Consider the following 23,690-nt stretch of genomic DNA (forward strand, 5'->3'; position numbering starts at 1 on the left):
TCTTTTCTTTAAAAGATTTTATGAATTTATTTGAGTGAGAGAGAGTGAGCACGAATGGGAGCAGGGGGCAAGCAAGGGGCTTAACCGACGGAGCCACCCAGGCGCCCCTCCCCAGACTTTTTCTTGGCTTAGTTTCCTCCAAATTAAAAGTTCTTTGTCTGGAAACATCATATTCAAGGTTAGGCAAGCCAGCCTTGGACAGCCGACTCCAGCTATCAGGCAGTCCCATAGGGGCTGAAGGCACGGACTCTGGATTCGAATCGTAACTTTGCCACTTAGTATCTGGGGGATGTTGGGCAAACTGCTTCATCTCTCTCCACCTTACCGCCCACCTGTGTACGAAGGCAATGAGGGTGCTGACAGCAGTGTCCTGTTTCTAAGGCCATTGTAAGGACTACAGGAAGGGATACTGTTCTGATCATCCGTGAAAGATACGTGCAAAGCTCTTAAAATTGTGCTGGTGCACATACATCCTTATTAGTAGTCATCTCGTGCCAGAAATACTCAGTTTCATAGCAAGTACCTGGCACCCCCCTCATCGCAAGGGATCAATCCAAGCTGCGGTGCATGGAGAGTTAGGATTTACTCTTTCTGGTCTGGGTTGATTGAAGGCTCTTTCGAGGAGAGAGGTAGAAAGTTTCAGCCTCCCAGGGCAAAGCCATGTTCTAGAATCCAAAATGGCGGTGAGCCGGGAGAATGAATTTAGAATGAACAATTAATTTCTTGTCCGTTTTCACAGGCCTTGGGTGTTAGCATCCATCCTACCTCCCTTCCCTCCCTGACATGCTCTTTGGTGCTCCACACTCAGAAAGCAGCTCTCACAAGTTCCTGGGACGTGTACCTCTCCCCGTCTCCAGAGCCAGAGCCAGACGCTGGGCGGGTGGGGGGGGCGGGGGATGCCCAAACTGGGAGTGAGGCATCTGAGAATTTCACACTGCCTCTTGCAGTCTATGCAGCTTCTCCATGGACTGTTTCTTTGACAGCTTTCCATTTCCCCTTTGAGGCAAGGAGTCCAGCAGGATGGACGAGGCCTCACTGAAATACCGAGATCCAGAAGGCATAGATTATTGCCTTCCATCAAATGCATGCCCTGACCTTTCAGTGGCTCACATGTCAGATAGCAACCGCTGCTGGGCTTCTCCCCCATGTTGGTGCTTAGCAGGTAGTGGGGGATCAGGACGAAGACACTTGGTCAATTTTTCTATTGCAGTATACATTTAAATCCACTCAACTCTTTTTAAAAGCCCGGCAGAAAGCATCCCTCCAGGTGTCCTGGGCTCTGGAGCACTTGGAGCCATAGGCCGCCATGCTAGCACATGGGGAGAGGACAAGGGAGAAAGCTTTTAGCAGCAGGGAAGGCCCAAGACCCCAACACAAGCTGCATTCAAGCCAAGCCCCAGAAAGAGTGCCATAAGTAGGAAAACAGGAGGCCGGCCAAAAGATTCACATCAGGAACAGCGGTGGTGCTGGTGTTTGTGAGGCTGTCATTAAAGCAAAGGAGAAATTCAATACGCAACCCATACCCGAGTAGAAGCTCCAAAAGAAAAAGGAGGTTCTACTAAATACTTTGCTGGGATCCCGGGAAATGGTCTCTCAGAAGCAAGTGATGTCTCAGAGAGCACCAGCTTGGGGGACCAAACACCTGAGTCCAACTCGCAGCACCTCCGTGTGCTTCTGGAGGCCATCCTTTTCAGTTTTTGTCTTTTCATGTATCAAATAGGAGCAGTTTGTACTAGCCAGGGTAACTTGGAGCATCAGGTGAGGCGATTTTTTTTTTTTTAAAGATTTTATTTATTTATCTGAGAGAGAGAATGGGAGACAGAGAGCATGAGAGGGGAAGGGTCAGAGGGAGAAGCAGACCCCCAGCTGAGCAGGGAGCCCGATGTGGGACTCGATCCCAGGACTCCAGAATCATGACCTGAGTCAAAGGCAGTTGCTTAACCAACTGAGCCACCCAGGTGCCCCAGGTGAGGTGATTTTACAGCCCAAACTCTTCTGCAGCCTACAGATGCACCTCAGTGTCGTCAAGTTCAAAGGGCAGGAACGGGGGCCACAGGACTGTCCAAATCCAAAGGCGATGGGGGTGTCCGAAGGGGCCTCTTCATGAAGGTCACTGCTGAAGAGACACCTAAGGAACTGAACCAAGAAAGTGCTGCTGGTTGACTCAGCAGAGGTGACCTTGTCTTTGGTGTCCAGTTACAGTGGAGGTGAGGTCAAGTGCCGGATACTGGGGAGGAGCCGATGCTGGTGCAGCCTGGCCGGTGGCGTGGCTGGTTCTCTGACTGAGGGGCTCAAGGTGGAATTGGAGGTGGGGAAAGGAGAAGATCCACAAAACCTCCTTTGTTCTAGAGGTGGCCTCTGCCTCGGATTTTCCATAGGAATCTAGAACCAGGTTTTTTCTAGGAAGTTAAAAGTCTTGAAGGATTTTATCCATGAACTAAAAATGGGGGGTTTTCCAAGGCTTCTGATTGCAGAGCCCAATATTGAGAAGATCGAGCACCCCCCTCATCTGAAGTCAGATCAGAAGAAGAACAGCAAACAAATCTGTCCTTCTATTAGGGCTTGTTTCTGTTCTCATTCGAAAGCAAAAGAATTTTAAAAAAAAAAAAAAAAAGCACTCAAAAAAACTAAAAAATAATAAAGCAAAAGAATTCAATCCTACTTATCCAGTAGGCAACAGAACGAGGAGTTCCATTTCCTACAAGTCCAGATTCACTGCCACACATCCAGCTTCCCCATCTGTCCAGCCTTCAAATTCTATCTTTGTCCTGCCCTTCAGGAACATTTCCTAAAGTGCCCAATCCAGGGGCCCCTGGGTGGCTCAGTCGGTTAAGCGTCTGCCTTCGGCTTAGGTCATGATCCCAGAGTCCCAGAATTGAGCCCCGAGTCAGGCTCCCTGCTCGGTGGGGAGTCTGCTTCTCCCTCTCCCTTTGCGCCTCCCTCCACTCGTGCTCGCTCTCTCTCTAATAAATAAATAAAATCTTAAAAAATAAAATGCCCAATCTGGGTCTCTTTTTAGGTTTTCCTTTTGGGGATTTTTCCTAGGTCTGTCTGTTCAAAGAATGGGCTTATTGCCAGTAGTAAGCAGGTGTGTTATGGGGGACGTATGTGTGTGCACGCATGTGCATACATGTTGTGTGTTTCAGCTTGGACACAATGAGATCATTTGAGTCCGCTGGATGCCCAGCCCTATCCTGAGGGGCTCATGATCTAATACATATGCATGTAAATTGTATGTCTCTACCTATTCCTTCCATCAGCAAGACCAGTATAGCTTTATCTCTGCTGCTCCTACATTTTAGAAATTTTAGCTCTCGAAGGGACCTTAGAAGTCCTCTTTCTAGGATGCTCATTTTACAGATGAGGGGACTGAGGCTCTTCTCACCCTACCACCCGTGCCCCCAGATGTCAACAGCCACCATGTTATTCATTCCGTCCCTGACTGCCACCCTGGAATTGCTGAGTCTTGGCAGTCTGGGAGGATGGGGGTCCATCTGTCTCTTCGGGAGCTCTTGGCCACGTTTGCCCATCTTGTGGTCACGCCCCCCCCAGTGTTCTTACACCCCCCTCCCCGCACCCCTCGAGGACTCTCGGATGCACAGTGCCGGGGCAGCTAAGCCACGTGGTCAAGCGGTGGCACATGCACCCGCTCAGGGCTGGCCCCTGTGCCACTGGGCCTTGTCAGGGCTGATCCTCGGGGAAGCAGCATCCTTCCCGGAGAAGCTGCTCCTTTAGGCAAAGCATTTCATGTTCCCCACCCTGACCTTCTGCCTGAAGCCAGGGCGGCCTGTCCAGGCTTTGGAAGCTCTGGAGAGCCTCGCCCCCTGACCCGCTTTGTGTTGGCAGCTCGTGGACTACCGGGCGGAGTTCAGCAAGTGGTGGCTGACGGAGTTCAAGACGGTCAAGTTCCCCTCCCAGGGAACTATCTTTGACTACTACATAGACCCAGCGACCAAGAAATTTGAGCCTTGGTCCAAGCTCATCCCCCAGTTTGAATTTGACCCCGAGATACCTCTGCAGGTGAGTGTGGCCGAGTGACCGAGGACGTACAATTGCGCCAAGGACATTTCGTGGCGGCCCCTATCAGTGTCCCAGCATTTTAGCCTTGCAGGAACCGGTCATCCCCAGCTGCATGTCTTTCAAGAGGAAATCCTAGGTGCAAGGAAGCCACAGATCCCCACAAAGACTAAGTAACTTGATTGCCAGACTCCACCGGCATCCTGGGGGGCAGAGCAGGGAGACGGCAGGGCAGAAGGTTCCCAAGCCCAATAGGGAGGCCGCAGGGAGGAGAGGGGGGCTGCTCTCCCCCGGAGAATGAGGTTATGGAATGGTCTTACCGTGCATATGAAGGAAGACACTCCTGCCCAAGGTAGCGAGCCGGCACCACCCTGCCTCTGAAATGGTCCAGAACGTTTTTGCCAGGAACCTGTTTCTCCCGTGGGCCCCTGGCCTGCTAACCGGCTTCTCACTGCAGGCTTGTTTGGTGCACACGAGCGAGACCATCCGAGTGTGCTACTTCCTGGAGCGGCTCATGGAGCGGCGGCGGCCGGTCATGCTGGTGGGGACCGCGGGCACAGGCAAGTCGGTGCTGGTGGGGACCAAGCTGGCCAGCCTGGACGCTGAGGAGTACCTGGTGAAGAACGTGCCGTTCAACTACTACACCACGTCGGCGATGCTGCAAGGTGAGGGCCTGGAGCGCCTGGAGGGGAGGGGCGGTGGGGGTGTCTGAGAGGCCACGTGCCCTGACGTGGAAATGGAACAAAGCATCGGGCACCTGTTCAGCCTGACATCCCCTGCGCCCGCACTCCGCTCTTGCCTCTCCTTTCTTCCTTTCTCCTCCGCAGCACCTCTGTTCCACTCCTCCAGCACCGTACTTTTCCTCATCCTGTCTCCTGGCTTCCTCCCTGGCCTCTCAAATCCCTCCCAGGCCAGGAGTTCAACCCAGAACGGTGTTCAGTACCTTGATGCCAAAGAGAGCTGACACCCGGTGAAGGATTGCCGCAGGCTTGTAGAAGCGTCCTACAGGTCTTTGCCTTCACCCTTCCTGTCTCATAGACAGGGAAACTGAGGGTCGGGTAACAGTATGCGATCGCCCAAGGTCACCATCAAGCAGCAGGGCCGGTGGGGCGCATCCAGTCTTCTGAGCACATGGGGCGTGCTTTTCACTGGGAGCTGATGTGCTGGGCTCCCGAGTGGACTCGGGTCCTCCAGGTGCGGCATCAGGGTCAGAGGCTCCCTGAAAAAGGAGTTTTCCTCTTGCCAGAGTCACTTTCTCCTTGACCCTCACTACCTGTGGGGTCTCCTTGTGTGTAGAAACACTCATCACATGAACCCTAGAAGCAGCTTCCTTTTCAAGAGGTGCCCAAGCCAAGCTCCTGGCGACAGGAGAGCAATGGCAGGGCCGGGGGGAACCCTGCTCTTACTCCTCACCCTGCAACTTGGCCGTGCTTCCCACATGAGGCTACAGTGCATGTCCACACCTGCATTGCAAAACCACGGACAGTCAGGAATTCCGGGCACCGGAATTTGCACACTGGGAAATTAGAAGCCATAGCTTAGTACATGGGAAGTGAGCCCGGCACTTTGCCTGCCCGACATCCAGGCCAGCAGACTTGCAAAACAGGTTTCACTTCAACTTCCTCTTGCTCAGCTTGGACCGGTGTCACTTACCCCATCCTTCCACGGCCCCTCCCAGCAAGAACCCGAGTCACTCAGCTTGGTATTGGCAGCATTCCGCATCCCCAACTCCCACAGAGAGAAGAGCTCGCTTCCTTCCATCCTCCTGACTATCCTGCTAGTTCTTCCAGGGTCAGGGGCCCAGCCAGCTCTGGGTGCTGCTGGGGGCCCCACTGTCTGCTCCCTGCCTCTCAGAGCAGTCAGGCACCCGGAGCCCCTTGGCGACAGAGAGACTCTCCACCTCTCCGTCAAGTGAGCCTCTGGGCTGCATCCCCTGTCATGCTCCTAAATGTTCCATACCGTCCATCGCAATCCAGCAAGCGCCTGTAGTTCGCACATGAATATTAACAAGTAAGACAACTCGAAATGCTGGAGGCTCATGTCAGGATTTCACTTGTTTGTCAGTGACATGAGCGTCTTCGGTTTGAATAACCAAAGAATATGCCATTTTTAAAAAAAAAATTTTTTTATTATTTGAGAGAAAGAGCACAAGCAGGGGAAGGGGCAGAAGGAGAGGGAGAAGCAGACTCCCCACCGAGCAGGGAGCCCGATGTGGGGGCTCGATCCAGGGATCGACCCTGGGACCCAGGGATCCAGGGATCATGACCTGAGCCGAAGGCAGACGAAGAATATGCCATTTTTTGTGCTCTTCATAATGTAAACAGCTACAGGTCTGAGGCACTTAACGTGTTTTGTCCACCATTATCTGAAATCTATGTGATCAGCAAAGTCTATCCCAATTTCTGTAGCTTAAATACTGCCCCCGTGACCCATTTCCAGCTGCCGACCAGCAGCCGGTGGCGGTGGGCGTGAGCAGACGTCACATGCCTGGCTGGCTCACGTCTGAACACTGTTTGGTCTACCCACCAGAGTTTCTTGTTCACGGGAAGAGAGGCCTCTGCGCTCATTTGTAAGCCTAGAGTCCAATGACCAGTCAGATGATCAGCCCTCCCCGTTCACTGCAATTCTCACGTTACTTATAACCCTGCTGATAACAACTGGCAGCTATCAAACACCAAGCATGTGTCAGGTACCAACCTGAGATTGGAATTTTACACATTTTTAAATCCTTTAATCCCGTCCAGCCCCATGAAGTAAGTCCTTGTATCATCCCCATGTTATAGATAAGAACATGAAGGCACAGAGAAGTTAAATAAGCTACCCTAGGCCAAACACAGTAAGTGACGGAGCCTGGGTTTGAACCCAGACAGTCCGACTTCAAAGCCTGTGCTCTTAACCCTGAGGTTAATACTGCCTCCCTGGCAAGAAAATACTTTGAAAACGGCAATAAATGTTTGCTATTAGTGCTATTATCACTAGTGGGACCATTCAAGGATTCTGGAGGAGTTGTTTTCTGGAATCCTATTATCAGGATTCTTACTGTAAAAAAAATACTTTAAGTGGAGAATAAGAACTTATAATCAATGAAAAGGAGATGAGCTGCCTGCACTGCCCAGACCTCTCTCTCTTATTCTGGGCCCCTAACCTGGAGGATTTTCCTCTCCTCTCCTGTTGGAACACAGAGAATTATCCAGAAGCATCAGACTGCTGTCAAATAGACCCAGGATCATGCTGGCTCCTCGCTGAAGCTGGACACAACATTTCTGTGTCCTGTGAACTCCCCAGTGGCCTCTTGGTCCCATTCACCTTCCACACTAGGGATGGATGAAGCAGGGATCTCTAACCTCACCCATGCAGAAGCAACTAGGAACTAGGGAGTCACCCAGAGCCGCAGAGGAGCCACCATAAATGCCAGAGTCCACACAGCAGAGCTCATACCCTTGATTCTGAAAAAAATGCTGAATTCCCTTACTGGGAACCCCCTGCCTCTTTCTTTGGTCACAATCCAAACAACTTTGTTTCTTTGGCTTCTTAGCCTAAAACATTTTGGAGGCAACAAACTGGCAAGAGAAAGGGTGCCCGTGACCCTTAGAAAAGGGGGGAGCCAGAAAGCTGGTATCCAAGAGGAAATAGAAAATTTCAAAAAGGAGATGCAAGAACTCCAAGGGTAGCTGCTCTGACCTGGACAAGAGGCAGATTCCCCCACTCACATCCTGACCCCAACCCTCTTTTTGCAGCTGAGTATTTTCATTGCTGGTCGTACTTAAGACCCTGTGTAATTACAGAAAGATAGAATGTGTTTTGTGAAGCAGTCTGCTTCAGAGGGCAGGTAGTACACCCAGACAGATGTGCAAAATGTGCATTTATAACGGGTCTGTAGTGGCAAACGGTGGGAAGGAGCCTAATTATCCATGTGACAGAATGCTAAGCATTATTACAAAGAATGAGGACATTCTGTATGAACAGAGTTGGAACTTTGTCCACAGCTTTGTTGCACGAGAAAAGCAAGACACAGAGTGTATGGTATGCTCCAAAATGTGTCGTGTTTAAAAAGAGAAAGATAAGGAGCACGGGGCTCCTGGGTGGCTCAGTCGGTTGAGTGTCCGACTCTTGATCTTGGCTCTGGTCTTGATTTCATGGTCGTGAGTTCGAGCCCCGCCTTGGGCTCTGCCCTGAGGCTGGAGCCTACTTTTTTTTTTTTTTTTTTTTTTTAAAGAACAAACTGAGGGTTGGTGGAGGAAGGTGGGTGTGGGATGGGCTAGATGGGTGGTGGGTATTAAGGCAGGCACTTGTGATGAGCCCTGGAGGTTGTGTGTAAGTGATGAATCACTGAATTCCACTCCTGAAACCATCATTGCACTATGCTAATTAGAACTTAAATAAAAATTCGAAGAAAAAACAAACAAAAAAGAGATAAAAATATTTTGTTGGTTATATTGATTATATATGTATACACACACACACACACACACACACACACACACACACACACATTCATGTATCTATGCTTATATATACTTAGAATAGCTCCAGAAGGACATACAATAAACTGATAATAGCAGGTGCCCCTGGCAGGGGGAACTAGACGCTAAGAGGGAGCTGGAGAATTCCTTAAATTTTTTAAAAATTATGAAATATTTCAAGCATGCAGAAAAGTCCAAAAAATAATATAACAGATGCCCATGTACCCACCACCCAGATTTCACAGATGTGAACATTTTATCATTTTGCAGTGAATCTTAGCTTTGCAAATACAGCCAGCACACCACCCCCATCCTCCTTCCTGCCCCTCTTCGCCTGAGTACTAAAGCTGATGTGTATCATTCCAAACTTAAACCTTTTTTTAAGTTTTTAAATTCCATTTAACACATGGTGTAATACTAGTTTCAGGTGTACAGTAGAGTGATTCACCACTTCCGTACACCCCCCCCGGGTGCTCATCACAAGTGCATGCCTTACTCCGCATCACCTGGTTCACCCATCCCCACTTCCTACCACCCCTCTGGTGACCATCAGTTTGTTTTCTGTAGTTAAGAGTCTGTTTCTTGATTTCTTTCTCTTCCCCCCCGCCCTTTGCTTGTTTGTTTTGTTTCTTAAATTCCACATATGAATGACATCATATGGTCTTTTCTTTCTCTGACTTATTTCACTTAGCCTTATGCTCTCTAGCTCCATCCATGTCTTTGCAAATGGCAAGATTTCATTCTTTTTTATGGCCGAGTAATATTCCATTGTATATACATCACATCTTTATCCATTCATCAGTTGATGGACACTTGGGCTGTTTCCATAGTTTGGCTATTGTAGATAATGACGCTAAAAACATTGGGGTGCATGTATCCCTTTGAATCAGTATTTTTGTATCCTTTGGGTAAATACCTAGTAATGCAATTGCTGAATCTTGAGTAGTTCTATTTTTGAGGAACCTCCATGTTCTTTTCCACAGTGGTTGCACCAGTTTGCATTCCCACCAACAGTGGATTCTTTTTTCTCCACATCCTCACCAACACCTGTTGTTTCTTGTGTTGTTGATTTTAGCCATGCTGACAGGTGTGAAGTGATAGCTCATTGTGGTTTTGATTTGTATTTCCCTGATGATCAGTGATGCTGAGCAAAATGGATGAAAGACCCAAATGCGAGACCTGAAACCATAAGAATCCTAGACGAGAACGTAGATAGTAACCTCTTTGACATCAGCCAAAGCAACTTCTTTCTAGATATGTCTCCTAAGGCAAGGAAGACAAAAGCAAAAATAAACTACTGGGACTACATCAAAATAAAAAGCTTCTGCACAGAGAAGGAAATAATCAACAAAACTAAAAGGCAACCTATGGAATGAGAGAAGATATTTGCAAATGATATATCTGATAAAGGGATAGTATCCAAAATATATAAAGAACTTATACAACTCAACACCCAAAAAACAAATAATCCAATTAAAAAGTAAGCAGAAGATATGACTAGACATTTTTCCAAAGACATCCAGATGGCAAACAGACACATGAAAAGATGCAAATTTACACTTGTAGTACATATATGTACCCACAAAAATGCACAATGTTGTGTCATAGTTACATTTTAAATATATATCACACTAACTTCCTTTAGCAACTTTTTAAATCATTGTCTATTTTGATACATGTTGATCTATCTCATTGGTTTTCACTGCTGCACAGGATTGCATTGTGTGAATAAATCACAACCTATTTATCCATTTTCCGACTAAAGGTAGCAAATTTTTTTTACATTTTCCCTTTAAAAAAAAATCATTGAGTTATAATTGACATACAACACATGGCACATATTAAATTATACAATTTGATAAGTTTTGAAATATTTACACACCCATGATACCATCACTACAGTTGAAATAATGAGCGTATCCGTCACCTCTGAAAGTTCCTTCGCCCCCTTACCCTTCCACCCTGCCCATGCCTAGGCAACCACTGATCTATTTCTGTCACAGTAGGTTAGTTTGCATTTTCTAGAATTGTCTATAATGGAATTACAATATGCACTCCTTTTTTTTTTTTTTTAAGATTTTATTTATTTGACAGAGAGAGACACAACGAGAGAAGAACACAAGCAGAGGGAGAGGGAGAAGCAGGCCTCCCGCGAAGCAGGGAGCCCGATGTGGGGCTCGATCCCAGGACCCTGGGATCATGACCTGAGCCGAAGGGAGACACCCAACGACTGAGCCACCCAGGCGCCCCAATATGCACTCCTTTTTGTCTGGCTTTTTTCACTCAGCATGATTTTGAGGTTTGCCCATGTTGTTGAGCAGATCAACAGTTCATTCTTTTTGTTCTCAAATAGCAAGATAAAGTATGTAAAAGACTCAGAATGGGCCCTAACGTGCAATAAGGGCTTAGTAAATGGAATCTATTATTATAATAATATCAAATCCGGGTGCCTGGGTGGCTCATTCGTTAAATGTCTGCCTTCGGCTCAGGTCATGATCCCAGGGTCCTGGGATTGAGCCCTGCATCGGGCTCCCTGCTCCATGGGAAGCCTGCTTCTCCCTCTCCCACTCCCCCTGCTTGTGTTCCCTCTCTCACTGTGTCTCTCTCTGTCAAATAAATAAAATCTTTAAAAATAATAATAATATGAAATCCTTCTTGAATTTAAGGGTCTATAAATACTATGTAATAATTTCGAAGCCCTACTGCCAAAACAAAAGGAACCCAAGCAAAAGAGGTCGTTTGGGGGGCTTAACTTCAACTATACTAAAGGACATAAAGGACATGCTTTATGTAATGTTTATACTGTGCCAAACCTTGGGCTGAGGGTCTTACCCCTTTGGTTCATTTAACCCTCCCTATCCAATGAGACAGTGTCACTAACGCCTTTGCCTGCATGCAGCAGAAAATCTGACAGTAATAACATGAACAGATATTTTTTCATGCAACAAGAAATCTTGAGGTAGGCAGTTGCTAATGCTAAATCAATGGCTCAATGATATCCATGTTATAATATCTATTCTCTTAGCCGCTCCCCCAGGGTGGCAGAATGGCTGCAGCTCCAGCCATCACATCTGCATTCCAAATGGAAAAAAGAAAAAGATGAAGGGGAGAGTTAGTGCCCATATCAAGAAATAACAGCTCTCCAGGATCCCCAATGATTTGGAACACGGCCACCCCAGCTGGAAAGTGACTAAAGAGAAGGAACTTGGAAATGGTATCCATCACAGATCCAATAGTCTCCGTTTTTGCGAGATGAGAAAAATGAGGCTTACAGGTGTTAAGTGACTTCCCTGAAAGTCACACAATGAGTTAATAGTCAAGCTGTCTTTTATTTCATCGAGCTATAGCTGACTTCTGCTTTGATAAGACTGTAAGTCATGCTTCTCGCTTTCCATAATAGAATGCCAACTTTGCTCCCATTCATCTGATATCTAGAGCACATGGATATCTTTCCCTTTGATAGTAAATAAAATAGGCCCTTCAGGTAGTCACTAAAACGTCAGATTTCTATTGACTTCTCTCCAACAGCTGCCCAAAGCACTGATTTAGAATGCTGACACCTCACGCTGAGGGAGGCAGGGACCCACACACATCCCCATTCCCCCAGCTCCTGCAACCCCCGCAAACCCATTGCATTGCTTTCATTCCCTTTTCTGTGTTACAATGTAATGATCCACCCTTGGGCTTTGTTGAGGGTTAGGATGATAAAAGATCATTTTAAATTACTTTTATATCTCCTGTTGAAGATCATGCCCATTCTGAAACCTAATATTCCTTTTGTAAGTATCCTTAATACATGCCCTTTAGAATTTAGCTCCTGGAAAATTTTTGTTCATACAAAGTGAGGGGCGGATTTGTTCCAGTAATCCAGGATGACGTGGTTGCTGTAATTAAACACAGATTTAGTTCTGAGATTTCAGGTAGGCAGTTCATAAAGGACAGCGTGCAGTACATTTTTATCTGGTTACAATAAGGGTGTCATCCTAGATGATGGGTCCAAATACGTTTCTTTTCCTGTATTATTTTGGAATCCCTGTTTAGTCTCTTAATTGGTCTGTTTTATGTCTGTTCGAATACTTGAAGCCTCTTCTCATTCTTTTAGAAAATATAAGTAATTTTTAAAACTAAAGGAATTTGCAGTGACCCATAGACAGGATGGTCTAGAAAGAGAAAAAGGAGAAGCAAAGAAATGGACTGAGTCATCGATGGGCTTGTATTTGCAGCATAACGAGAGGAGGCTAAAGATGATGCTCTTCACAATTCGGAATTCTCTTACCATCCACCTGTGATTTAAATTATTAGTTAAACAAATATTTGAGTGCTTAACTGCACTAATTAGATAGGAATTCAGGCATCGAATCTTCGTGTAATATGACTCTCCATAACCTATTCAGTAGAAGTTTGAGGTTGGACAGGACCAGAAAAGATCTGATCAGACTCTCGACCTCAAAGGAGCCTCATCACACTTCTATCATTACAGGTAGTCAGCTCTTGTCCACCTGCCTTGCTGTCTTTCCAAAAGGAGATGACATGAAATGAAATCATGAAAGATATGTCACCTCATGGGTAGGACACTCCGCTCAGGATGAGCAAAGGTAGTTTCAGAGTATAAAAAAATGGAATACAACATATGTTTCAGACAACAGAGAAACCATCCCATAAATTTTGGTACCTCCAAATTATGGAACACAGTGCAGCAATTAAAATCATGTTTTAGGAGAATATGTTATATAATGTTTACAATACGTGGATTGCATATGTGTGTGTGTGTGTGTGTGTGTGCACGTGCATGCACAGACAGAATGTGCGGTATAATTCTGATTTTGTAAAGGAAAAATTGAACAGAGTGAATAGACTGGGATAAAATGCACCAAAATATTGAAACTAATGGCTCCTGAGAGGTGATCAAATCCCAGATAATTGTTACTTTCGTCATTATGATTTTCTGTGTTTTAATCTTTATATCATGAATATGTATTCTTTTTACAATCATGCAGAGCATGTTACATTTGGAAAGAATAAACTGCAAAGCCCTTCCAATAATAACGGAAATGTCTTAACACATGAAAAAATTAGATGATGTGGAAAGAAAAGAGTTTCAAGAAAAGGAAAATCGGTACGAAGTCAGACCTCATTAACTGCTAATGATCTCTGTCAAAAATGTGGTCAGGCAGTGAGTTCACCAGACTGGGGCATTGTCAAGGGCAGAAGCCATGTCTTGAGAGTATTCAAATGGTTCATGGTACTGACTACGCCAGGTGACCCGGGTTAGAGTCCTGGCTTGGCCACTTAGCAGCTATAGGACCTGGGATAGAGCCCCTGATTTTCTCTAAGCCTCAGTTTTCTTGTTTGTTCAAAGATTTTTAATATGTGGTAGGGCTGCTCTGAGGAGTCCGTGATAACATGCCTGCCAGGGACCCCATACAGAGCCACGTCTTTAGTGATGCATCACGGATGAATGGACACCCAGCTCTGAGTTCAGAGACCAGAGGAATCTATGGGGCAGGAATGGCCAGGGCAGCCCTAGACAGGGACTGGGTGTGAGGGCTTCCAAGGGCTCTCTCCCTGAGTGATGTATGAAAGAGGCATTAGGATCAGTATCTACAGACCTGGATCCTAATTCCAGCAAGGCATGCAACCTGCCTTAGCCCTTGTTTTCTGTTTTGTTTTGTTTTATTTTGGTTTTTTTTGCTTAGTCTTTTTATTTTATTTTATTATGTTACGTTAGTCACTATACAATACATCATTAGTTTTTGATGTAGCGTTCCGTGTTTCATTGGTTTTGTATAACACCCAGTGCTCCATGCAGTACGTGCCCTCCTTAATACCCGTCACCAGGCTAACCCATCCCCCTACGCCCCCTCCCCTCTAACGCCCTCAGTTTGTTTCTCAGAGTCCATAGTCTCTCATGGTTCAACTCTCCCTCCGATTTCCCCCCCTTCATTTTTCCCCTCTCCTAAAGTCCTCCATGCTATTCCTTATGTTCCACAAATAAGTGAAACCATATTATAATTGTCTTTCTCTGCTTCACTTATTTCACTTAGCATAATCTCCTCCAGTCCCATCCATGTTGATGTAAAAGTTGGGTATTCATCCTTACTGATGGCTGAGTAATATTCCATTCCATATATACGGACCACATCTTTATCCATTCATCTGTTGAAGGGCATCTCAGCTCTCTCCACAGTTTGGCTATTGCGGACAATTCTGCTATGAACATTGGGGTGCCTATGGCCCTTCTTTTCACTACATCTGTGTCTTTGGGGTAAATACCCAGTAGTGCAATTGCTGGGTCATAGGGTAGCTCTATTTTTAATTTTTTGAGGAACCTCCACACTGTTTTCCAAAGTGGCTGTACCAACTTGCATTCCCACCAACAGTGTAAGAGGGTTCCCCTTTCTCCACAATCTCTCCAACATTTGTTGTTTCTTGCCTTGTCAATTTTTGCCATTCTGACTGGTGTAAGGTGGTATCTCCATGTGGTTTTGATTTGAATTTCCCTGATGGCTAATGATGATGAACATTTTTTCAGGTGTGTGTTAGCCATGGGTATGTCTTCTTTGGAGAAGTGTCTGTTCATGTCTTCTGCTCTGTTTTCTTAGTTAGAAAATGGTGATGATGTATCTTTCTTTGCCATTCATGGGGTTTGTCATAAAATTCATTCGTTCATTTCTTAAATGTCTTTTGAACACTCTACTGTGTGCTAGATAATGTTCTAGGTGCTGGGGTTAGGACAGTGAGAAAGAGAATGATTCCTGTTCTTGCGGAGTTTATAGTGTGGAGGGGGTAATATAATACATAAGATAAATATGTAGAATATAGAGCATTTTAAGTGAAATTTTAAGAACAATGAAGCAGGCACAGGGAATTGGGGGTGAGGGGTTAACTTTGGCCCTTGTGCAGGGCAGGGCTCACTGAGAAATGGCATTTGAGCAGATAAATGCCTGATGGAAATGAGGGCACAAGCTGGGCTGGCCTTTGGGAAGAAAGGATTGCAGGCAGGGGCATCAGCCAGAGCAAAGGCCCTGTGGCAGCGAGAATAGCAGAGCAGGACGGCTGGAGCAGAGAGAGTGGACAGGGGAACATCAGAGAGAAAAACATAGACACAGGTTTGTGGACGTACCCAGACTGGCTTTTGCCCCAGGAAAGATGGGATGCCCTGGGTGAGTTTTAAGCAGGAGACTGGCATGATCTGATTCACATCTTGCAAGGGGACTCCTGTCTGCTATTTTGAGCAGGGAGGCCATTTGGGAGGATGTCGTAGCTAGCAGGTGAGAGCCGATGGGCAAAGGGTGGTCACGGTGGAGACAGTGAAATGAGAACAGATGGGAACCCACTTTGAAACTGAAATTGCTCCTCGAATGCACGATGGTGTTGAAATATTGCAGAAGGGACCATGTGAATAAAAGCAGAGGGCAGCTAATGTAGGACATGGCTACCAGCTGAACGGGAGGCCGGTCCATGTGGAGAAGTTGGGTAAGATGGAGCAGATGGGGGTGCCCAGGTGGCTCAGTCAGTTAAGCGTCCAGCCCTTGATCTCAGGGTTGTGAGATCAAGCCCTGCATCAGGCTCTGTGCTCAGTGGGGAGTCTGCTTGAGATTCTGTCTCTCCCTCCCTGTCTCTCCCCCCAACCCCAACTTGTGCTTGCTCGTGCGCTCACACTCTCTGAATCAATCAATCAGTCAATCAATCTTAAAAAAAAGATGGAGCAGATGAACTCCAGGCCCAGGTATGGGCTTGACTGTCAGGACTTGTTTACAACAAGGCAGAACCCAGAGGTATGAGGGGAGGATCACAGTTCTTTATACTTCTCGCATGTTGAGCGCCTTCACCACCAACCTGTTTGCTAACACTGAGATCCACCTCTGTTTCTCCAGTTCTGCCTGGAAACAATCACTTAACTCCCATGCCATCCGAGATGTGACTTGGAGCAGAGCTTGGTCACAGAGGGATCAAAAATGTGTATGCCTTTCCTGAGGGAGTCCTCCCTCCCTGGAGGATTCAACATCATCCTTTTGGGATGACCCAGTGCCTTCCAAGCCCACTTCTTGCTAACTGACATGCTTTTCTCCTCAACAATCCTTTAGAAGCATAAAGAGTTTAATCAACCCAAATTAGAGGGGTCTGCCTCATTCCAGGGGTTGTTTTAAATATCACTGCTCTGGGGAGAGCAGAAACAGGTCTTCCCAAGAGGAGAATTTCCTACTAGAAGGACTGTTCTCAAAAACATGTCCTTGGCAGCCCATTAATTATATTTCATTTTGACAGATCTCGAATATAGTTGTTATATCTTTAGGGGGAAAAAGGTGTTGGGTGATTAATTGGTTGATAGGGTATGTTAATTGGATGCTAATTAAATTTAAATCCAATTCATATTTGAAACACTTAATTTAACTCAGGACCAGAAAATTAGAATATTCAGGCTTCTTGAAGGAACTTGTCTTCCTATCTGTCACCTCCAAATGTCTATTGACACTTTCTCCTTGTTTACAAACTTGTTTTTCAAAAGAAGGAATCAGATGGTTCTTAGAGCTTCCAGCTGTAATAAGTGTCAGTTCTCCCAATACATATTTAATTGCTTTATTGAAAAAAAAAAGTACATAGATCTCCACTCCATTACTTAAAGTTGTTCTCAACAAGTCCCATCAGGCTGGGCAGTGGTGTTGTGTGAAGGGACGATTCCAGAAGAGAGTCTGTAGCTAAGTCTCCAGAAAGGCACAGAGTTGCTCTGCAAGGAGCCTGATGATAATCTGAAGGCAGCGGAAGAGCCCTTCACGGTGCTGGAAGCTTCTGGGAAATTCTCTGAGGGCTGTTGTTCTTATTCCCCCTCGGGGAAAACCCCAGGAGGTGAACTCTCTGAGACCTCTGCTGACAAACTACCCAGTAGCTCCTGTCGTATCCCCCAGGTGTGGAAGGGGCCCCCACCCACCCCGATGTGGGAGCCCCAGCCTCCGTGCTCCTGTACTGTTTGACCTAGAGGCAGGTCTACCCAGGATCCAGTTATTTGTAGATTTCCTTGAGGGTAGAGTCCCAGGCCTCGAGACCATGAAGGTTTCTTCTGTTTCTACTCCATAAGCCAAGAAAACTGGGGACCACAAGTATGGTAGACGGAGCCTGGGCTCTGAAATTTAACTGCTCCAGATCTGTATCCTGGCTTCACCCTAGAAAAGTGCCTTTGTTCTTCTGAGCCTCAGTGTCCTCATCTGTAAAATGGGAATGATAATACTAATCTTGCACTGGTGTTGCACAGATTCAATGAGGTCATATGCATTTGTAAGGACCTGACACGGCACGTTGTAAGGTGTTGAACGCCTGGTCGATGCAGTCACCCTCACTACCAGCTGGTTCCCGGCATCACCGCTGGTCCTGTAGAATGTCCTGGATCTGGTAGTAACTGCTGCTGTTTGTAGGCAGGTGCACGCTGCACCATTGTTTGTCCTTGACACCTGTTCTTTCTCAGTGCTGGCATCTGAGGTTTGGACCTCCCTCCCTCACTAACTGGCTCATCTCTTCAGCTGTCCTGGAAAAGCCTCTAGAAAAGAAGGCTGGCAGAAATTATGGCCCCCCAGGCAATAAGAAGCTTATCTATTTCATCGATGACATGAACATGCCCGAGGTGGACGCTTACGGGACTGTGCAGCCCCACACCATCATCCGGCAGCATCTGGACTATGGCCACTGGTAAGAGCATGCATGCAAAGGGCCTGGGGCCCATGGGACGGTGGGGGGGGGCGGGCTGAAGGCAGGGCTGAGGGCTGTTCCATTGGAGCCACAAACCACAGTTGAGTGCTGGTGCCAGATGAGAATCCCCACAGCAAATCACATTCCTCACGGGATTCTGTTTCCTGGGGAGTTCTTCAGACAGGGGCATTAATGCCTACGTGGGAAGTCTCATCTAAGGGGAAAAAAAACCCCTACTTTCTTCTTCAATATTCATCTCAAAAGTTGCCTTCTCCAAACCCCCAGAGCAGAATTAACCACTCTTGTCCCTCACTGTGGTCCCGTAGCCCCGAGCAGGTACTGGAGTGAGAACAGCTCACACGCTGCAGGCCTTAACAGCCTTTGTCTCTTTCGGAACAACTCACAGCATCTGACACTGTCTCTTGAAACAGCATGATTGTTCATGGCAAAAAGTCTGAACTTGTCAGGAAAAAAAAAAAAATCTGTGATTGGAGACCACTTTGGCTCACCTTCCTGCCCCACATTGAATGAGTTGCTGAGAAAGTGGTCAGTGTGAAGAGGGAGCTCAGAGAGAATGATGGTTGTGATGGTGACCTGAGTTGCCTTTCAGTCATTCCTCACGTCTTTGTGGGATGCCTGCCAGACACCACCATCCGCAGTGTGCGCACCAGCACCTGGACTGTACTGGAACCCTTCAGTCCTGCACACAAGTGTTACGTCAGACTCATGGTCTGATGGACTTAGGTGGGCAGTAGAAGCTCTCTAGAAATCCTGCCCTGTTACTTTGACATGTTTGCATTTCCACTCTCAGCAATGGCTATTTCATACCTTCTGTCTGTCCGCGAGCTTCCCACCCCACTTCCGCTGGTGACCACGGGCGCCATCTTTGTTTCTTGCTTCCATATCTGTACAACTTACTTGCTTCCCCCTGCGTCCCTTTCTCCCTGGTCCTGACACACCTTCCCTGAAGCTGAACCATCACCAGCTTCTTGCTTCCGCTCTCTCCCACCTCCTGCGTTAACTGCCCCTCAAGTCCTGAATAGTTCCTTCTCCTCAATATTGAGACTCACCTAGATTTCCTCTATTGTGTTCAGAAACATCATTTTCTAATTATTGGCCTGTTCTCTCTCCATACAAAGCCAAATTGCTCTGTTTCCACTTCACCACCTTCCCCACCACTGCTCACCCCACCACCTGGTTTCTTTTTCTTCCACTTTACCAAACTATTGTTCTTGCTCACCCCCTAACTCTATTTTTATGTAAGATCTAACAGACCCATTGGGTTGGATCGCTGTCTTTCTTCTTCTCTCTACAGCACTGGACATGGTTGACTGCTCTCTCCTTTTGGAAATACTGACTACTTTGCCTTCTGGGGTGCCGTACACCCTGGATTTCTACCCTACCCCTTAGTCCATCTTTATGGTTTCTTTCTCCTACGCTGTTCCCATAGATGTTGGACCCCTCAGGATTTGGGCCTAAGCTCTTGTCCTTTTTCAGTCTCTACCAATGGATCTGGACTTTTTTTTTAAATAAAGATTTTATTTATTGATTTAACTGACAGAGAACTAGAGAAAGAACACAAGCAGGGGGAGTGGGAGAGGGAGAAGCAGGCTTCCCCCTGAGCAGGGAGCCGGATGTGGGGCTCGATCCCAGGACCTTGGGATCGTGACCTGAGCCAAAGGCAGCCGCTTAACCGACTGAGCCACCCAGGTGCCCCAAGAACACAGGCTTTCTAGCCAGACTTCCCCATATCAGACCCCAGCCCTGGTACTAGCTGATCACACATCCTTGGGTGAGCTATCTGGCATCTCTAGCTTCAGTCTGTCCATTTTTTTTATTTTTTAAGATTTTATTTATTTGACAGACACAGCGAGAGAGGGAACACAAGCAGGGGGAATGGGAGAGGGAGAAGCAGGCTTCCCGCTGAGCAGGGAGCCGGATGCGGGGCTCGATCCCAGGACCTTGGGATCGTGACCTGAGCCGAAGGCAGCCGCTTAACTGACTGAGCCACCCAGGCACCCCTCTGGACTTTTTTTTAACCACCCACACACATGAATGATAGGACACATCCCAACTCACCTTGAAAAGGCACTTACCTGCCTGGACCCTCACCCATCTGTCACTGTGGTTTCTGCCTGTTCCAGGTATGATCAGAGCAAGCTGTCCCTGAAGGAGATCAGGAATGTCCAGTATGTTTCCTGTATGAACCCCACCGCAGGCAGCTTCACCATCAACCCACGGCTTCAGGTATGGGAGAGCTGAGGTCCTGAATCCTGAATAAATTCTATCTTACCAGAATGGATATCACTCAATGACAAGTAATCATTGGCCCTCCCCCCGTTCAGCCTCTGAGAGTGACAAATCATACAGGATGCTGATTTGCATGTCTAGGGGGACAAAGATACTCCTAGACCCAGAACCATGAAGCTTTTTGAGCTGGAAGGGGTCATGGAGTCCATCTGATTTTGCTCATTCTTCAGAGTAGGGAAACTTCAGAGAGATGAAATGACTCTCCGAAGGTCATGTGGATCTTCAGTATCAGATACTTGTTGGGACTCAGATGCTCTGAGTTCAAGTTCTGTTGTCTTCCTACTACTTGCTGACATCTTCGACTAAAGGCCCCAAGCCTGTTACTCCTCCAAACATTTAGATTCAACCCAAGTTTAGGTTCAGTGTGAAAAATGTGACCAGATTATAGAATCCAAAGCCCTTCTAAGAATTCCTCATTATTTTACCCAAATCCCCAGAAGGCGATTTTGACTCTAACTCATGCTCTAACTCACATGCCTGTTCCCCTGGGCAGCGTCATTTCAGCGTGTTCGTCCTCTCCTTCCCGGGAGCAGACGCCCTGGCCTCCATCTATGGCACCATCTTGACTCAGCACCTAACATTCGGACACTTCCCAGCGGCCCTGCAGAAATCCAGCCCCCAGCTCATCAATCTGGCCCTGACCTTCCACCAGAAAATTGCCACCACGTTCCTACCCACAGCGATCAAATTCCACTACGTTTTCAACCTCAGAGACTTTGCCAACATTTTTCAGGTGAGTCCATCTGCTCAGAGATGCCCCAGAAGGCTTAGTGATGGTCTGGTCCCTTCCACTCTTAGTAAAACAGTAGTTAATGCCAAACTCTTAGGCAAAGGCACAGTTCATATGGAGTCATGAGCATAATAAACAGGTAAACAGGGTGCCACGGGATCCACGAGGAAGGACGTCAACCAAATAGAGTTATGTTTGCCAATGACAAACGCGTCATTTCCCAGGACGCATTTCTGAGTTGATTCCTTTGGGTTGGAGAAGGCTCGGCATCTTGAAGAAAATGTTATGTAATGATTCCAGCATGCCTTGGAAGGAATGCAGAGAAAACTATTTTGCAGGCCCTGTTGATATACCCATTGTTCTTGGGATCAAAAAGAATGTCCCTGAGTCATGCAGGATAGATCTGCTTCCTGAAGAAAGCCATGTCATAATATTCTTGAGATACCATCTGCCAGCCCCTGGGAGGACTCTGTTTCAAAATTTCAGGTTCCTTTCCAGGCCACAGCCATTTGAGATTCTTCCACCTGCTCCTCTGAATGGTGATGCCCTGTCTCTGCCCGTTGCTTTCTGTTGCTTGACCCTTCATGGCCACAACGTCCAGAGGGCAATGCAGCAAAGCCCAGCCCCCTCTTCCTCTTGGTCATACACACCATCCTCACAGGGTGGAATCCACACCTTTCCCCTCCTGGACAGGAATCTGCAGAAACTGCTTTTCAGAGAGACTCCTCCCCCAGAGGGCCCTGGGCAAGGATAGAGGGAAGGATGCCTTTTACACCAAGCAGAGGCCACACCTGTTGGGGAATGTCAGTCGGCATGATCAGGGAGTGAGGTGGACCCGCCACAGTGAGCACGTGTATTTGGATTTCATTACCCAGGGCACATTACCTGTGCAGGTAGAATTCCGGGGAACCTCAGACTAGCAAAGGTCCAGACTGTGAGGATACAGGGCCTGCAGGGTCCAGCCAAGACTTTTGGTTGTAAAGAGCAGAAATCCCCCAAACATTAGTTCAGAGACCTAACAACTGTGTTCTGGAACGGCTGAACCTAACGGTGGAGACACCAAGCCCCACGTGAGGGCAGGTCTTTGAGAACCCACCTAAGCTGGCTCAGGACAGCCCTCCTGGGTCATGCACCTCCTAAACATTAACTCTGCTAAAGATGAGGAGAAACAGAGACCCCCAGGGATTCTATAGATTTTCCTGAGAGCACACAGCCAGCTGGTGAAGGAACTGGAGCAAGAATCCGGGTCTTTGGTTTCCTGGCCAGGCCCTCCATCCTCCACACCATTCTGTCAGCAAGAAAGACTCCACTCGAAGCCTGTGAAGCCTGAAGATTGTAGCCTTGAGGCCAGGACGATAGCAAAGTTTGTGCGTGCCCACTCTCATCTCTCATCTTGAGTATCAACGGAGAAAGATCTCTGTTATCACACACCCCCTCTCTGAAATCTCAATGCAGCTTGATGGGGGGAGGTCACCTTCTGCATTTCCCAAATGCAAAAAGGGAGTTAACGTCAGTGGAGCAAATGCACATTGCTCATAGGGCAGAGCTGAAGGGAGGAGGGCATTAAGTTTCCTCTACCAGAAGCATCCAGCTCTTGCCCGGACAGACGCTTTGTCACGCGCATATCCTGAAATGTACACTCATGACAACCCTTTGGGTTGCACATTATTATCCCAATTTAAGAGAGGCTCGGGGAAGTTACCAGCTAGGTGACAGCATGAATGGTCACGAAGGCCCGTGTCTTTGCCTGACTCAGGCAGGCTGAGTGGCAGTCCCCTGGGCTCTCTGCAGCCGGCCAGCTGTCAGCCACCTGCCACAAGGGTGGGTGGGGAAAATGCATCCCTCCCTGGAGCGCCTGCCTCCCTGCAACCACACAGCCCCCTCCCCTCCTCCTCCAGAGGGCAGTTTCAGGCTCAGAGCTTGACCACAGCTTCCCCTGCCTGCCTCCCCGCCTCCTTGTCTGAAGGCCTGATGGAAGCATGAGTGGGTGGTTAAATGCCTGCCGGAAGACAAGCGTTGCCTAAACACGCTGCTTTTCTCCATCCAGCTTGACCCAAGGCTCAGTAATTCAGACCTTCTCTGCACTCCCCTCACTGTCCTGATCAGGACATGATCTGATAGAGCTCCGAGTAGCAGAAATCATTAACCGCTCCCATCTCAATGTGACTCGTAACTAAAGTGGTACAGAGTCTGTGCTTGGTGTGCTCACATTGACTCAGCCCTTAACTGCCAGGCATCCTGAGCATTTGGCTTTCCCGGGGTTATAAGCTCCAAGTGATAGTGCACCTCACTGTGAAGGATAGTCCAAGAAGTTGGGGTTCCTGGTCGGTGCTTCTTCCTGCCCTCTGCATCTGGTTCCTGCCTGATACCTAGGAGAGCCGAGGAGGAGGGAGGCGGAGACATGGGTATGGGTGGGTCCAAAGGGACCTAATGGAATTTCTTTCTTTTGCAAAAATAAACGTTTATCAGAGTATAACATACATGTAGGA

At 47.4% G+C, this 23,690-nt stretch overlaps 1 protein-coding gene across 1 annotated transcript in view; it reads left to right on the forward strand.

Annotated features, from left to right (window-relative positions):
* The window catches only part of DNAH9 (dynein axonemal heavy chain 9), a 338,319-nt gene that overhangs the window by 158,984 nt on the left and 155,645 nt on the right, over positions 1–23,690 (forward strand). Inside the window, 5 exon segments of the mRNA XM_078066359.1 lie at positions 3,847–4,020; positions 4,475–4,682; positions 17,996–18,161; positions 20,306–20,408; positions 20,965–21,204. Coding sequence (XP_077922485.1) covers positions 3,847–4,020; positions 4,475–4,682; positions 17,996–18,161; positions 20,306–20,408; positions 20,965–21,204 — 891 coding nt within the window.

Source organism: Halichoerus grypus, chromosome 2 (genome assembly GCF_964656455.1).
Source record: "Halichoerus grypus chromosome 2, mHalGry1.hap1.1, whole genome shotgun sequence".
Classification (NCBI taxonomy): Eukaryota; Metazoa; Chordata; class Mammalia; order Carnivora; family Phocidae; genus Halichoerus; species Halichoerus grypus.